The 16,794-nt window shown below is 38.4% G+C and overlaps 1 protein-coding gene across 9 annotated transcripts in view; it reads left to right on the top strand.

Moving 5' to 3' along the window:
- The window catches only part of MCTP2 (multiple C2 and transmembrane domain containing 2), a 394,026-nt gene that overhangs the window by 322,660 nt on the left and 54,572 nt on the right, over positions 1 to 16,794 (top strand). For all 9 annotated transcript variants that reach the window (XM_074317382.1, XM_019726683.2, XM_074317383.1 and 6 more), the window contains 3 exons: positions 3,817 to 3,919; positions 5,307 to 5,409; positions 16,398 to 16,499. In XM_074317382.1, the coding sequence (XP_074173483.1) occupies positions 3,817 to 3,919; positions 5,307 to 5,409; positions 16,398 to 16,499 (308 nt within the window). The remainder of the gene's footprint in view (positions 1 to 3,816; positions 3,920 to 5,306; positions 5,410 to 16,397; positions 16,500 to 16,794) is intronic.

Genomic DNA, 16,794 nt, shown 5'->3' with positions numbered 1-16,794 from the left:
TCTAATCTAATCTAATCTAATCTAATCTAATCTAATCTAATCTAATGGAAGTATCTATCCACGGTCTCTATCTACCTACCTACCTATCTAATCTATGTATCTTCTTATCTATCTATATCCATCTAACCTATGTATCTATCATCTATGTATCTTATCTATCATCTATCTATCTAGCTAGCTAGCTAGCTATCTATCTATCTTGTTAATAAATTTAAGGCTCTGGTCTGTCCCTATCTAATTAAGAAAGACCTACCCATTTCTGCTAGCCAAATCAGCCTCTTCCTAAACCTTGTTTAAGGTTCACCCCCACTGTGAATTCTTTCTGGACTTTAACCAACCCAATGAAATTTCTCTGAACTTTAGTTTCCTCATCTGCAACATGGCACAAACTCTCCTTACCTCACAGAGGATTAAATGAGGGCCTGTGGAAAGTGTGGTTTCTTGCACAAAGTGGGAGGGGCTTGGCTCCCTCTAGCCCGCACCCATCACAGGGTGGAGCTGCTGCCCTGTCTCACTGGGCGCACTTCTCAGGGGAGGGGTGGGGTGTGCATATGTTGGGTCTGCCTGCATCAGGCCCCTTAAATTGAATCACAGGGCTAACCATGGAATGAAAATGTACAGATGTGGAATAGAAGAGGTGTAAGGAAAATACACAGTCGGAGATCAGAGACGGGAGCAACTCAGTCCACAGGCAGTGGGCGCAAGGGACATTTTCACTGAAAAGGTGCTATTTGCTGAAAAGCAGAGATTGTTATGAGGGGTCCTGGAAGTTAAAGACCTGGTGGCCTGTATCCATCAGGGCCTGATTCAGGGCCAGGAGCAGAACGGGCGCCTAATAAATATTTGTCAGATGACTCATATGACCTCTAAAATACATTTATTACTCATCACTCAACTTCTGTAACTGATATAAAGGTGAAATTATTTAAATGACAAACCTCTACTGGCCATTCAAGGAATGTAAATGAATTTTAAAGTGATCTTGAAAATAGCAAAGGCTATTGAGTGCCAGGTGCTAAAACACCATGAAACTGGATTGCCAGGGGTATGTGACCGTGTCAAGGTGACATGGCATCTGGATGTAGAAGAGGTCGTGTTGATGTTTTACCTGTAAAATTAGGTGGGACAGAGAGGAAAAGTACAGACCCAAGCGTCTGCTCGGTGGTGTTCCCTCGGTACCATTGGGGATCGTTTGGACACTTCATTCGTTATGGGAAATCATTTTTATCCCAAATAAAAATATTCATTACTTAAATTTTATTGAAAGTCCCCATATATCTGGAACCTTTTAAGGGAAAGAAATCAATCCATAAAGTGCCCATAAATTACTCTATAAAGGTTTCGATGTCTTTGTTTCTTCCTCCTCTATGCCTGTTTATATTGTAACATTAACAAACGCAGCATTTTAATGAGCTTTCACGGAATTATCTTCAGAGAGTTGGTGCAGTGTGTTCCTTGGAGACAGACACGGAACTGAAGTTCCCAGTTACTGGAAGGAAGTCTGTTCCTCATTAGCTGGGACAGCTAAGAGTATGCGAGAGAGAGAGAGAGAGAGAGAGAGAGCTGTAGCTCGAGCTCACCTGTGCCTGCACGGGACTGGCTGCCCTGCTGTGGGATAACCCCAGGGCTTTCATTAAAAGTGTCAGACAGTTTTCCCAGAGCAAATGCTGATGGAATGTCACATCTCTGTCTCTTGGAGGAGCAGCACTGATGCCTGCTCAGTCTGACAAACAGTTAAGTAGCTGTTTCAGCTCTGGTGGAGGAATCCAGCATCTTCTACCTGAGCGTTAAGCTGGGAGTACATGTCCTCTGTCCTCGACCCAATTAAGAGGCAGTGTGTTCTCCGCTGGCAGGTCCCGGCCCACCCAGCTCCTACACCATGCCCTGCAAAACACATTCCTGGAGCCAAGCAAGCAGTCTTTACATAGCCAAGACGTTTCCGAGGCAGATTCATTTTTCTCTTGGTTTGATTTGGGCTGTCCCACCAACTGACACCCCTTGTAGGTTTGGGGCATTTGTCACAGTGTGTTTTGGAGAAGGGATCGAAGCCCACGTTCACTCACGGAAGCTAAAAAGCCAGTACTCCCTCTGTGAGTCCTGGCAATTCGGGCGTGGGTCCTTGGCCACACTGGACCAATCAGGTGTTTCCTCTGAGCCCTTTCCATCTGCACGAAGTAAGGCAAAGAGACACGAGTGAAGAATTCACAGTGGAGACAGCCATACTCAGGGGCCGGGGCCAGGCGGGCCTGTGGGGCCAGTTTTCCGGGAAGCTGAGGCCACACCAGACTCTCCCTGGCGTGAGATATTGACTTAGCTTCTTGTGCCTAAAAATTCCTAAGCAATTCTTTGGTTTCTTGCAATTTCTCAAGCCTGACTTTTGCAATATTTGCCATGCTTCTCAGAACCACTTGATATTAAATTTATAAATTCCTTTTCTGCCGAATTTAGACAGGGACCATTTCCTTTGTTGGTAATGGACAACCCGGGCTCATGCATGTAGGTCCACGGCTTGATCATTGTCTAACTGGCCAGGGAGATAATAGCACTGACTTGAAAGCTTTGGCCAGGCATCCAAGCGTCCAGGCCACGCATCAGTTGTATGGAATCTCCTGCCTAAAACTGACCCTTGCCAAATGCATCTGCTCTTCTTCTTCCTTTTTTAAAAATATAATCTTCATGCAGCCTCTTGCACATGCCAGGCTCTCTGTGGACGTGCAGTTTCTCACAGCTTCTGGTTACGAAGTGAATTAGATGCGTTTACTGACCTGACTCTGGGGCCAGTAGGTCAGGAGGCCTGAGCACTGTTTGCATTAGGCCCTGGCCTGGGTTCCCTTGGCCATTTGTTGAAGGAGCATCTATCCTTCACGTCCCCAATTAACTTAGTCCGCACCGCTTTGTCACTCGCCAGTATGTTGCAGAGGCAGGCGGTGTGTGCTCGTCGTCCTGCGGACACTACAGAGCCATCCATTCTTTTCCTGACAGTGCCGATGCTAAGTCCTTCTTCCAAACCCAACAAAAAGGGAGAGGACTTTTACGTGGTAATTTTGGGGGTCCAGCTTTGGGCTTTGGAATTTCTGGCCTTATTTATTTATTTTATTTTTCTATTTATCTATGTCTCTATTTTTTTCCGGAGGCCGTGTAAGGTAGGGTGGAAAAAGAAGAGGTGGGGTGGGAAAAGTTAAAGGTTGAGCTTTATGTCTTTCAGATAAAAACTTCGAACCAACTTTATGGAATTATACTTTCACCTGGATGGCTATGAGCGCCCAGACTGTGGCCTGGGTATTTTCATAGTGTCGTAAATATATAGGATTATAAATACTGGTGGCCACTCACCCCAGAGCAGTTTTAACTCCTACATAGATAGGTTTACACTTTTTTTCCCCACTTTTCTCACAACCGTGCAGAAGCGTATAAGTTATCACAGCCTTCCAGTGACAGGAAGCTCGTGATCTATATTGAGTCAAAGAGAATTGGGGGTGGGGGGGAGGAAACAGAGATGAGCTTCTGTTTTCAAATGAAACACAGAAGTGGATTCTCTCTCACATGACAGGTTGACACCTGCTCCTTTGTGACCTGTGTCTTCAAGGCCTCAGCTGGGGTGAGTGTCAGGTCCGATCCATTTATCACGTTTAGTCCCCACACTTGCAGGCTCCCGTTCCTTTCTCAGATTCATGGGCTCGCCGGAAACAGAGGCTCCCCTTCACCACTCAGCAAGCACAGCTTTATTGTCATAAAAGCACATGGCTTTTGTTCCCTTGGCCTCTGTCACTTCTGAGATCCGTTTGTCTCTGACCAGTGTCTGTGTTCTCTTTGCAGGCAAGAGCGATCCCTTTTGCTTGTTGGAGTTAGGCAATGACCGACTTCAGACACATACCATTTACAAAACCCTCAACCCTGCGTGGAACAAAGTTTTTACATTGTAAGTGCTGTATTTAGCCTTTGGAATATCCAGGGGCGGCTTTAACTTAGAGACCAATTATCCCTGATACGTTTGGGGCAGGCTGGGGTGCTTGAGTGGGCCTCGCTGCCCACTTTTATGTGCCAAGAATGAATTTTATTGTGTTTTTCCTTGTGAAAACCTTTTATCGTTTCATTTTATAGACCTCAGTGTTAATAATAGAAGAGACCCTTTGGAACTGCAAGCAAGTTCCAGAAGGCATTTGTAAAGTAGATCTTTTAGTGACTAAATCAATCCATGAGTAGATGGAAGCTTCCATGTATCCAGATGAATTCATCCCTGGGTTAAAGAACATTACAGCTGTAGAGCTGTCTCACATTCAGTGTTACAGCGTTATTTTAATGCCTGAAGGCTTGTATTCTGCCAGAATCTTTTGGAAAAATACAGATTATCTGCTATTCCTCAAAGACTCCCGAAGGCTCATTGTATTCCAGCTAATCTGAATGACCTGTCCCCTAGCAATGCCCTGTCACTCTTTCAAACTCAGGCAATTTGGAGGCTGGATATATTTCCTAGTTGGCTTTAGATTCCGAAGCATCTAACCATTAAAGGGTGGCCCCTGTAGAAATTGCGTGAACTAAATGGTGCTACACTGCCCTCCCAACGCTAAAGAACTGCTCTGTCTGTGCTTCTAACCAAAAGAATAAGGTTTGTTTTGAATGGTGTTGATGGTTACCAGTAGAAAGTTCCGGAGGTTCTAGGAGAAGTGGATGAACTCCACTAAGCAGCCTTGCAAATTGCTTTATGCAAGAGTCTCTTGTTGGCCAAAAACATTGCAATGACCATGGTTCCAATGTTCATTGTAGCCGATGTCTGACTTCTGGTCAACATACAAAATGGTTCTAAATATGCATGGGCCTTTTGGTATTTTATGTTTAAATAATAGGAAGCTTTAGTTGGATCTCAGCAAATAGTGATTTGGACCACTTTTTTTTTTTTTTTTTTAAAGTAATTCTTCATTAATTTAAAGTGAAGAAAATCTTATTTGTGCTCTTCTCACTTGGAATCTACTTTGAAATCACTGTCCTTTCCCCCTCTTCTTTCTGTCTCCCACTCTCTTTCTTCATCCTGTTTCTTTAAGACTCCTATCCTTGATTGCACGTAGACGTGGAAAATGTCATAGTAAAAAAGTTGATTTTTTTTTTTTCCAGATGGATGACTAAATCTTTTATGATGGAAGGTTTGGGAATATAGTCAGTTTGATTTAATTTTTGGAATTTAATTAAATGGTAGTTTTATACTCTAAGGACATACAGACTTAATTAGTGAAACCGTGTTTTCAGATCTTCATGGAACAGCCTTCACTTATGTGTTTTTGTGTATATTACATGGTGTGTTTCTTGTTCAGCCCCGTTAAAGATATCCACGATGTGTTGGAAGTGACAGTGTTTGATGAAGATGGAGATAAACCCCCCGATTTTCTTGGAAAAGTTGCCATCCCCTTGCTATCTGTAAGTTACTTTTGTTAATGCACAATTTGTGAGTTATTTTACAGTGGGAAAGTTTGTATGGTTTAAGTTACTTTATCTTTGTCAATCTGGGGGGAAAAAGGCTCCCAGCTATAGCAGGAAACAACTGTTGTATTCCTCATCCTTATCCAGTATTTTCAGTAGTTTTCAGATAGGAAGTAACATAATTTTCTCTCTGTGTCAGTCGAATATTGATTGAACCAACCGTAACATTTTGGCCAGCCTTTCAGTTCACTCTCAGTCTTTCCATTTTAAGATGACAGTTTCTCTTTGGTTTCAAGGAGTGCATATCTATGACTGATTTTCCATTTGTTAATGAAAAACACATTTGCATGTCTTTGTTACCTGCTTACTGCCCATTTCATCAAAGATTAATTGCTGGTAACGGGACAGTTGTTCTCAGTTCTACCAAAGATCATTTTCTCCGAAGTTCTATTTGTGTTTTTAGTAGCCGTGTTTGTTTTCAGTCTCAAAAATTGCTTGGTGGCGGAAAGCAGAGAGCATCTCTTGGAAAAAGAGGGCCGTTTCCAAAGTCCAGCTACAAGACAACATGCCAGAGTAAGCTGAGAGCTGAATGGAAAAATAGCCAATAAAATTCAGGGGAGAAAGCACCAAATAATGCTCTTATGGGCAACGGAGGAAAGTTGGGATCTGAATTCACCTCTTAATTGGATATGAATGTTTTTACCAAATGTACTCATCTAGCAGACAGAATTTCAGTTTTTCATCTAACCATTAATATCATGGTTACTGTTGTTATAGCCTTATTAGTCAATAAGGCTTTATTTATTTCTTCCCCAAAACTTATTGTTCCACGGCTATGAGTGCATTTTCATGGCTGGAGCAGTCTGTAATTTAACCACGAGATGAGACTAGCTCACGTAATGTTTGCAGACGGGAAAACGCTGCAGCTCTCAGTCTCGCTCTCTGTTTGATTGCTTGGTTAATTTCTCCCCAAGTTCTCATATCCCTGATGTTACTCGAAGAGAGTGGTGGTACAGCTGCTCCTTCGTCGTTCCCTCCTGCCAAATGCTCCAGGCCATCAGCAACCACGCCGACTCTCAGGGAGGACATGGTAATTTGGGATTTCCCTCTTTTTTAAATTTTTTATTACAACTTTGCCAGTCATACTTCAAAGAATACATGTCACAGGAACACGGAGCCTGATTTTAGAGAAGTCCAAAAGGATGAGAAGCAAAGGCTCTCCTTTAAAATTCAGTTTCCTTTTTCGCGTGTATATAGATAGATTCCCTCCTTTTTTTTAGATACATGTTTAGTAGAAATATTTTTGTCCTTGATCGGTGAACATTACTTTCTATCTTTTAAAATCCTCCCTCTGTTTTGCATGTCAAAATTGTGTGTATTTGGTCTTTTTATAATACCAACAAGTTGACTTTCTTCCCTCCCTGCCTTGTATTAGTACAATATCTATGTGCTGTTGAGTTACATCTAAGACATTACCTGCGGCTAATTCAGGTGTAGGGTTTCTCAACTTTAGCATTATTGCAGGTTGGGGGTGGGGCATCCTTCGTGGTGGGGGCCTGTCCTATACATTGTAGAGGTTTAGCAGCATACCTGGGTGCTACCCACTGAACACCAGTCGCACCTGTTGGGACAGTCGGAGATGTCTTCAGACATTGCCATATGTCCTGAGGGGGGAAATCACTCCCACGGGAGACCCACTGACCTCAATTCATGCAGTTTTCAAACCACATCCTTGAAAATACTCGGTTGGTGCAAAAGTCTTTGCAGTTTCTGCAATTATTTTTAACCCATTAAACCACAGTGACTTTTGCACCCACCTAATACAAGGTCGAATGGTTTGTGAAAGACTTGATTTCAATGCAGGCAGCCCGCCTAGCCCCCTGACTTTTCCCAGATATGCGTTCCTGTGTTTGATCAATATTTATCAAGTGTCCACTTCGTGCCAGGCATAGTTGTAGATGGTAATACTCTAAAAATGACAGCAATAAAGCTATCTCCTCTCTTGGAACTTACTTGTTGGTTATAGGAGGCAGCATATGAACCCAAAACAAAACAGAACAAAAAAACAAAGGAAAAGTAGACAGTATGTTCCATAGTGAAAGGTGTTATGTACAAAGTGAAGCAGGAGAAGGGGACGCCAAGAATTTATGTGGGGGGCATGGGGGCATTTTTCCATGAGCTGGCAGCGATGTGGGGGGGCTCACTGAAAAGGGGGCATGTGTGTGAGCACATAAGGAGGTGAGAGAGAAAGCCATGTAGATATCTGGGGAAACTCTTCCAGGCAAGGAATCTTTAAGTTCAAAGGCTCTAAGTCAGGGCCTTAGATCAATGAAATGTATTTATTTAGATCTAGGTGTTTTTTTTTAAATTTAATATCTATTGAGTAATGCTTAACTAGCAAACCCTTTGCTGTGCACTGGTCATATGTTAAATCATTAATTCTCTGACAACCTAATGAGGCATGCTTTATTATTATGACCATTACAAATGAGGAAACTGAGGCACCAAAAGCATCCTGTAGCTGATAAATATAGAGGCTGGATTTGAACAAGGCCATCTTATATCACAGCCTGCACTTAGGAGATGTTATACTGCCATATTGAGGGAATATTGGTTAAAACTCCAGAAATAAGCGTCAAAGAGAAAAACCCTTAGATTTTGTGTTCTGTGCCTCTTAGGGGAAAGATTTATTTCACTGCTTTTTAAATATGAAAGCAAATCATAAAGACGGATTCATCTGTGCTTTACTATTATATCTATAGGATATGAAACAGTATTCAATTATATCTTATTTTATATTTAAAAACAAAAAGTGCATTTCTTGGAGAAGAGTGTGACTATTTCTTGTGAGAATACATTTTTCTTTAACCATGTGAGAAACTAAAACTTGATTTATACTTTGTTTTCTTTTTTTTAAACAGAAAATGCAAACTACATTTTAAAATGTCTAGGTATAAAATGTGGAATGTTACTCAACTTTTAATCTTTTTCAATTGGTAATGTGCTAAGTGCCTTTCAACCTGTAAAATAAAGAGCATGTTCTGAATCCACTATATCTTTTAATCAAGGTCAATGTGCTGGCTGACTATTGGCTCGTTTAAAATCCATATTCTAAACTCAGTATATCTGTGAATGGTGGTGAGGTGTCCAAAGCATAGACACTTCATTTCTGTTCAACTTTTCTGTAGAAGTTATTTTTTTAAATGGTTACAAAGTATGCCAACCTTTTTACACATGGTTGAAAACATCAAAAAATTGGGATTGGAATGGATTCTAATCTAAAGACTTCTAATATTTGCCCATTTCCACTTGATTCCTGAAATCTTTCAATCAGTAATATACTAAACATGCATCAGAAAACAGTAGGCACCTTTTAGCGTTTTAAAACATTTCCAGTGTAGACACCATCTCCTAATAATTATATGATTCAATAGATTGATGTAACATTTCTACCCTCAATTAAATGACCCTCATTCTGTCCTGACAATCTGGCTGGGTTCTTCGTATCAATCTGGGTCATTTCTTTTTTATTCAAACATATGTTTAGCCTCTCAGAATTATGGAATGGGTCGATTGAGGAAGACTTTGAAAATCAGCCTTCTGTAAAACAAGGAAAGTATCTGTGTATTATTATTTCCTAATGTCTAAGAAGAAATCTTCCGCAGTTTGATGGGGTCCTGCATTTCGAAACAAATTGGAGTCTTCTTGTACAGGCCCCACCAACGTGTGACTCTGTAATTAGAAGCACAGGGCTCTGCTTTCTCTGTGATTCCACGTGCACAATAACAGCCTCACTTAATTAGTTTTATGGGACAAATTTTCTGTAATTGCTTGTACCAAATCAATGTCCATGCAAATCTTCATTTGCATTTCCCATTAAGTATTTGCCCAGGTTTCACCTGTGAGGAGATTTGCACATTATAATGGGCACACTTACACAATCACATTTTTCAGGTTCACGCCAAAAACCTGGCCATAAAAATAAATAATATTGATATTTTACTTTGTATTAATTAACATTTATGAATGTATAACTAAATTTAAAAAAATTAAAAGTCGTCCCAATGCAGGGCTAAAATGGTGATTTTTGAACACAAACGTTCAGCTCTCCTCCCTGCCTAATGCTGGTCCAGAATGTCCATTGAAGTAAATAAAGAAAGGTAAAATAAGGCACAGTTCTCTATATTCCTGAAAACCACTTTGATATGCTAGAATTATCATGAACCTCATGTAGTATATAGGGTGGATAGTATTGGTAAAGATGGACAGGGTCAACAATTACTAGTCAGATTCCTGTCGTGCCCTGTAACAAGAAGATGACACGTATGAATCTGAGCAAATCACACATGATGGTAAATGTCGAATGGGTTAAACTTTCCTATTAAATGGGAAAACCTCTTAGAATGAGTCAAAGAGCAAAAGTATCGCACATACATGTACATGAAAGTTAAGTCAGAAACATACAGAGGAGGTTATTTTTATGTGTTCAAAGAGCCAATTTAATTATCAATCAGGTTATAACAAACATTAGCCTTTTATGTGAACAATTTCCCATAGAAATGTATGTATATATTAAAAATATTTGAAAAACAAGGAAAAAAATACAAAATTAGAACATCCAAATGATAATATATAGGATCTATCCATCTTTCAAAACATCAGAAGCAAAAAATAAGTTAAGGCTGTGAAGTGATGTTTCTTGAAAGTCCAATTGTTTGCAAGTCCAGCTCCTACAAAGTGTCTGTTAATAGTGAAAGGCCATGCACACCATCCCACAAGTGCTAAATTTCTGGGGATGAGACCCTGCAATCTCCCTGTTTAAAAGCAAGTTCTCAGTTGAATTTTAGGTGTACTAAAGTGATGGTTCTCAAACTTCAGAGAACAAGCAATGAGCTTGATAATGGATAGGTGTGTATACACAAATGCAAATATATAAAATATTTCTGTTCAAATACCCATTTTACATTTTAAAATAGTAACCATATTGGGGGTCCAAAATGCCTCAGTAGATTCCCAAAAGGCAGAAACTGTACTATGATCACAGTACTGTAAATAACAGCAAAAATGAAACAAGTGTCAAAACACTTGTTGAAAAAAAACCCGCCCATGTGCTAATGTAGATACCAAAACTGCGATTATAGAAATGAACAATGAAGTAGTATACATAAAAAGTGTGGATATGGGCCAAAGGTATTATTCAGAGGAAATCCTTACCTTGAATGTTTTTACAATTAAACAACAAAGGTTGAAAATCAATTAAACATCTCAATAGGAGGAACTAAAATTAGATAAAATGAAACTAAGAAAATTAGGAACTGAGGAAGATAAAAAGTGAGCAATAACTTAGAAAAATATGTAAACAGTATTTTTGATAAATCCAAGTATTAGTTTTGTTAAAAGCATTTAAACAGGCATATTATTTACGAGGCTAATGAAAAAAAGAGAAAAAAGCATACACTATTAAGAATGATGGAGCAAGAAATACAGGAATTGCTATGAAGAACACAAATTTTACTGAGGAGTATGAATGAAAACTTAAATAAATATAGAAACATACCTTTGGAGAACTTGGCTGTTGTAAAGGTAAGAAGTCTCCCAAAGTTAACTATAAACATAACACATCTCCCCATTCAGAGAAATTAATGTATCAAAACCAGCAAGGAAATAATCTTAAAGAATATAATTGGAGGAACTTAAATGTTAGGTGTTGAATGCATTGTTTGTTGAAAATAAGTATGGAAATATCAGGAAAATGTATCAAATAATTCCACCACTTTCTCCTTCTGTCCCTCCCTCCCCCAAATAAGAAAATAGCAGATCCAAATTGTTTAAATTTTTTGAAACTTTAAAGGTATAGGCAATTCTTACATTATTGAAATTTGTTAAGAATATGAAAAGAAATGGAAAATAAATGAATTTCTTCCCTGATATCAAAAGTATAGATTTAATAAAAAGGAAATTCTATATTAATTTGTAAGAAATACTTGCAGCATCAAAATAAATGGATAATACCACTAACATAAAAGGTTTTTTTTAATCAATAAAGACAAATCAAGCTAGCAGAAAATTTAAAGAGGTAGAAATCAGAATAGCTAAACTAATGAGTATATGAGTGGCCCGTGCTTTAGTCAACCATGATTATTGTTAAGAGTGCAGAAGATAAAACCAGACCACGTGAGCTGGCACAGTCTTCTCCCCTAACTGGCTATGTGATTTTTGATAAGTTACTTAACCTCTCTGTTTCTGTTTCCTTCTTGATAAAATGAAGGTAATTATCATAATATCTTCATTGGAGGTCTGTGGTGAAGATTTAAATGGTTTGACAAATGTAAAGTGATCACAGTATAGCACACAGTAAGCACTTACAGCGTAAGCTGTCATCTTCATGACCATTGTTTTAGTAACTTAAATTATCAAATTAGTTTAAGCAATCCGATTAAGAAATATCGTAAAGATTTTTCATTCGCAGTGATGATTCAGTGAAGAAAAAGGAGTCCCTTAAACACTCTTGGAGGGAGCATGACTTGGAATAAGGCTTGGAGAAGACACCTTGATAAAATGGATTAAAATTTAATATACACATATCTTTGAACACGTATATTCTAGGTATCTATTTTGGATAGGTAACTGAGAGAGAGAGTAATTACCCATGGTCACGCAGATGCTAAATGCCAGAGATGGGAATTGAATCTAAGTCTGTCTGTTTCCACAGTCCCACCAGGGCCCACTGTTAATAAACATATGAAAGAAAATGTTCAGTCTCATTAGTTATAAAAAGGCACATATTAAAATAACCTGAGACCATTTTATTCCTATGAAATTGCTGTATATTAAATGAAAACGCCTATGGTTGGCAAAGTTGTTAGGAAATGGACAGGCTTTTTCACTGAGGCTAGGAGTATAAATTAATACAGCACTTTAGGAGGACAAAACCATAAAAGCAGATTCCACCTCTAGGAATTTATTTTTAGGAATGCATCATGGATGCACAAAGATATCTATGTATAAAATCGTTATGGTGTTTATAGTTGTTAAAAATTAGAAACAATCTTAGTGAGTTACAGTGAGGATTGGTTAGTTATAGAAATTCCTAAGTAAAGAACCATTCTAAATAATGTAGAAAAATCAATTATGACATTGGGGAATGTTTCCCATTCATTTTTCAAACTCAAAAGATACGTGATTAAAAAGTCTACAAATTAAAATAAGACTAAAAACCAGATGTGGTGAAGAATTTCTATGTACTTGTCACCATTCTTACTGTTTTAACTAATTATTTCACAACCTCTGACATGCATATTCATTTTAATTTTTATTCACATTTTATAGATTAGGAATCTGAAGAACAGAGGAATTTTGTAACTTATCCAAAGTTATCCAGCCAGTCTGAGCAGAGCCAGAATTTAAACTCTGTTCAATCTGCCTCTAGAGGCCCAACTTTTACCCAATACACTCTGATCTTAGTTTTATAAGATAAATAAATACAGCTATGCCTTTAAAACAAGAGATGTGTGTTTGTTTTAAAATGTACTATTGTAAAACATTGTGGGTTTTTAAAATCACTTTTGTAAATTTTACACAATTCTTCCAATTAATATATGTGACTTTTGTAAAGACAGCGTTTATCATAGGGAGAGGGTTGATAAGAAATAAATGCTGGGGACATCAAGGTTTTCTGCCATCTCCGGAGTTTAGAGCTGGGTTTAGGGTTCAGGCAGTGGGTGAGCTGGATTGCTTGGCAGAAAGAGGAAGTGCAGTGAAAGTGGAGAGGGTCTGTGGGAATGGATTCCATGCTGCCTCTACTGTCTGGTGCTTGCCTTTGTGTCAGTCAACTGTGACCTTGTGGACATTTTAATCTCTCACGCTCTTTGTAACTCATGCCATTGGAAATAGGCCCGATTCCAAGGGGGGACGTGAATGGGAATCGCTAGCAAGTAAAGAGTATTTTGCCTCTTCTCCAGCCTCATGTCTGTCCACATCATATGTCACTGGAGGGTCACTTTGTATATGCACCACCTGGGACCAACTGGTATATTGTGGTAGTGTCACATTGTAGTATTTCCTGCTTTGCGTGAAATAAAAAGCGTCTGACTGCATAATGCTTGTTTACACCCCAGTCTTCTCCATTTTTATTTTTAAATGAAGGTCAAACTGAAGAAATCAATAGGACTCTTCAGTTTGGATTTTGATCTTAAATGTGTATCTTTCCTCCCTGAGCCACCTGGTGGTTTTATATCTTCATACGGATTATGGTTAACTTAGCTATTGAATCTGTTGGTAACTCATCACATTGAAGAACTTTATAGTAAAACATAATAATAATTCTTTAAAAGGAGTTCCAGGTAAGAAAAAGATTTGTCCTCTGTTCCACACACCAACCCCTGTTACATGCTGATTAAAAGTAGTTCTCTAATATAATGAATACAGTGTCTCTTTGACTCAAAAAGTTTTATCATCCAACTTTTAAAAAGTTCTTCATATTTACTTAAAGCTTGTTTAATCAGATTTAAAATTCAAGAAAAGTTTGAATAGTTTAAAGATGATTTCAGGTCAGATTCATATCTAAAGGAGACTATCTTCTCTGTAACTTGTCCTCTGGCTCCAAAATCCTGAATCATTACTGAGAAGGAGACTCCCTGCTCTCTTTCATTCACTGGTGGAATTAACCAGGAATTAACTGTTAGCAGAATGAAGTCTTTCTGGTATATCACTTGTTTCTGAAAATAATATAAAGGGACATGAAAAGACCCATTTCTCTGATTGTGGAAGTTGTTTTCCTAGATTAAATCTGTACTACTGTCCAGCAGAGATGTTTTCCCCAAATTATTGCTTAATATTTGTGGTCTTCACCTATGAAAAAGCTGGTGTGCAAAGGTGTGTGTCAGGTCAGTGTGAAGAGTTTTCTGGCAACCCTGCAGTTAAAGACAATATCTATTATTTTATCCAAAGACCCTTTATTCCAGTGAAATGAAATCCTCCCAGATGTCAGCCCAGCAAGACTCTCCCAATGAATTTAGAGACCCCCTTTTGTCATAAACTGAAGACTGCCATTTATTTTTGCCTTAATGGACAGATCTCAAGCTAAACATAGGTCTTAATTGAAGTGACTTTCTCAAACTCGAAGATGAAATGTGTGTAGAGTCTGCTCTGAATTTTTTTTTGGTCCTTTTTCAAACTTTTTACAAGTTTTTAAACTTGTGATTTATATATTTTAAGATAACAGTATATTAAAGTACTAAACATGAATAGCCTCAATTATATTTTTGTCTGTAATCACTGCTTTAATATCTCTGAGTGGGTTCTGTGTTTTGCTGACACAATACTAGGACATTGAGAAAAAGGAAATCATTTACCAAATTAAAAACAAAACAAAACAAAAAACTACAAAACTTCTTTGACTATAAAATATTTCTTTTTATACTGATACTTCTTGTTCTTCTATTGACCTTCCCTAACCCTTAAGAAATCATGGAAATTTTACGATAACAGTACAATGCCTGAGGGTTGCAGCAAAGCTAAATTGGACGAAAGTCAGGTTGGCAAATTGTCATGATGTTTTTGTATTTATTTCTTTCAACTTTAACACCCACAATTTATTAAGTGAGACAGTGGATAAAAGAGGAAGCCCAGAATCCTGTTTGGACACCGTTTCGGAAGGAAACCAGGTCTTTATGGGGCAGCCTCTTCCTTTTAGCCACTGGCCAGGAAAACCATCTTTCTGTTTAAAACCTATTCAATTGAGAGAGGTGGGGTGGCTTTGGGAAGGAAGGTGACCTCTCCCTTGTAAAGGAGAATGGTTCTGTTTCCTCCTGTGACTTATTCAACTCATTTCCACCACTGTTTATAAGAACACTTGAGTTGAATGCTTGTAGTGACAGCAATAGTCATTTAAAATATGGCTCAAATTTCATGGCCTCAAATTTCCTCTGTTATTTCCAATCCTTGATCATTACAATCCCGAATGGAGCTTTGGGTCCGCTCAAATTTTGCTGATGTCCTTTTGGAGGTAACAGGTATGCCTCCTAAGGCAGAAGGTGAATACATAGATCACTCCTTTGTCGAATAAAGCGTTGCTGACATCAACTCTGAAAAGAGAATGCTTTAACGGGAGCCAAGATGTTTCCAAAATGATACAGGAAACATTTTTCTTAGATGCCTTTCATGCTGAGGTCCCCAGCTAGATTAGTATATGGAATTAATGTGACATGCTGGCCGAGAGGATATTAGGGGGACTTGTTTGTTTGGAAGGTTTGTCACCACTTGATGCGTTTTGAATGTTTTTGGATTTCAAACCTCAGTTTGTGTAATTTGCATTTCCCCGTGGCTATGAGACACTGATTATTTTATTAAAATTGGTTCCTTTCTTCGTTTCTTAAAATAGTTTCATAACCTTTTGATTTTGGAATAATGTTAGATTTACGGAAAAGTTGTAAAGATAATACAGAGTTCCCATATACCCCTCAACTAAGGGTCTTCGAATGTTAATATCTCACATTGCTATGATACATTTGTCAAAACTGAAAAACTGACATACTACATTGCTAGTAACTAAAGTCTGGTCTTGATTTTAATTTCACCAGCTTTTCCACTAATGCCCTTTTTGCATTTAATCATCTTTTCTCCTTAGCCTTCTGATTTGTGACACTTGCCAAGTATTTCTTTTTTCCCATGACCTTGGCAATCTTGAGTACTGGCCAGGGATTTTGTAGAATATCATCTTTTAATAAATAAAAAATGTATCACCTCTGGGATTTTTGAAGGAAAACCCATGCAGGCTTAGGAATAATTTGCACCACTAGTTTTCCATTAAAACATTAGCTTCAGCCTGGTAATTGTAACTGTATCTGCTTGACAGTTATAACAGCGCTCTAGAATTAAAAGTTGATTTATGATTTAATATTTGCTTCACCTATATGTGCGTTCTACATTCTTAGCTCTGCCGGTTTGGTTTCGTTTAAACCTATTTTATCTACTGCTTATGACAGATTCGAGATGGACAAACAAATTGTTATGTATTGAAGAATAAAGATTTAGAACAAGCTTTTAAAGGAGTTATTTACTTGGAGATGGACCTCATTTATAATCCGGTAAGTCTAACTGGGCCGTACCCCCCAGCCTCTCTGTACCTCAAGTGAATGGTGACCATCCTGGAGAGACTCAAATCAATGTAAAATGTTTCAGAATTATTGGAGAGAGAGAGAGGGAGGGAGGGGGGAGGAGGGAAAAGAAGAAGGATGAGAGAGAGAGGGAGAGAGAGAGAGAAGGGAACAGTGTTTTAAAACTCAGCCAAAAAAAAAAAATCAGTGCTAGAAACTCCAGTTTTCAACTGGTGTTTATCCTATTCAGCCACTGGAATTGATGGTGTTTATCTCAATAAATTTA

Source organism: Rhinolophus sinicus, linkage group LG13 (assembly GCF_036562045.2).
Source record: "Rhinolophus sinicus isolate RSC01 linkage group LG13, ASM3656204v1, whole genome shotgun sequence".
NCBI lineage: Eukaryota > Metazoa > Chordata > Mammalia > Chiroptera > Rhinolophidae > Rhinolophus > Rhinolophus sinicus.
Note: the sequence above shows the minus strand (reverse complement) of the source record. Positions and strands in the feature narration are given on the sequence as shown.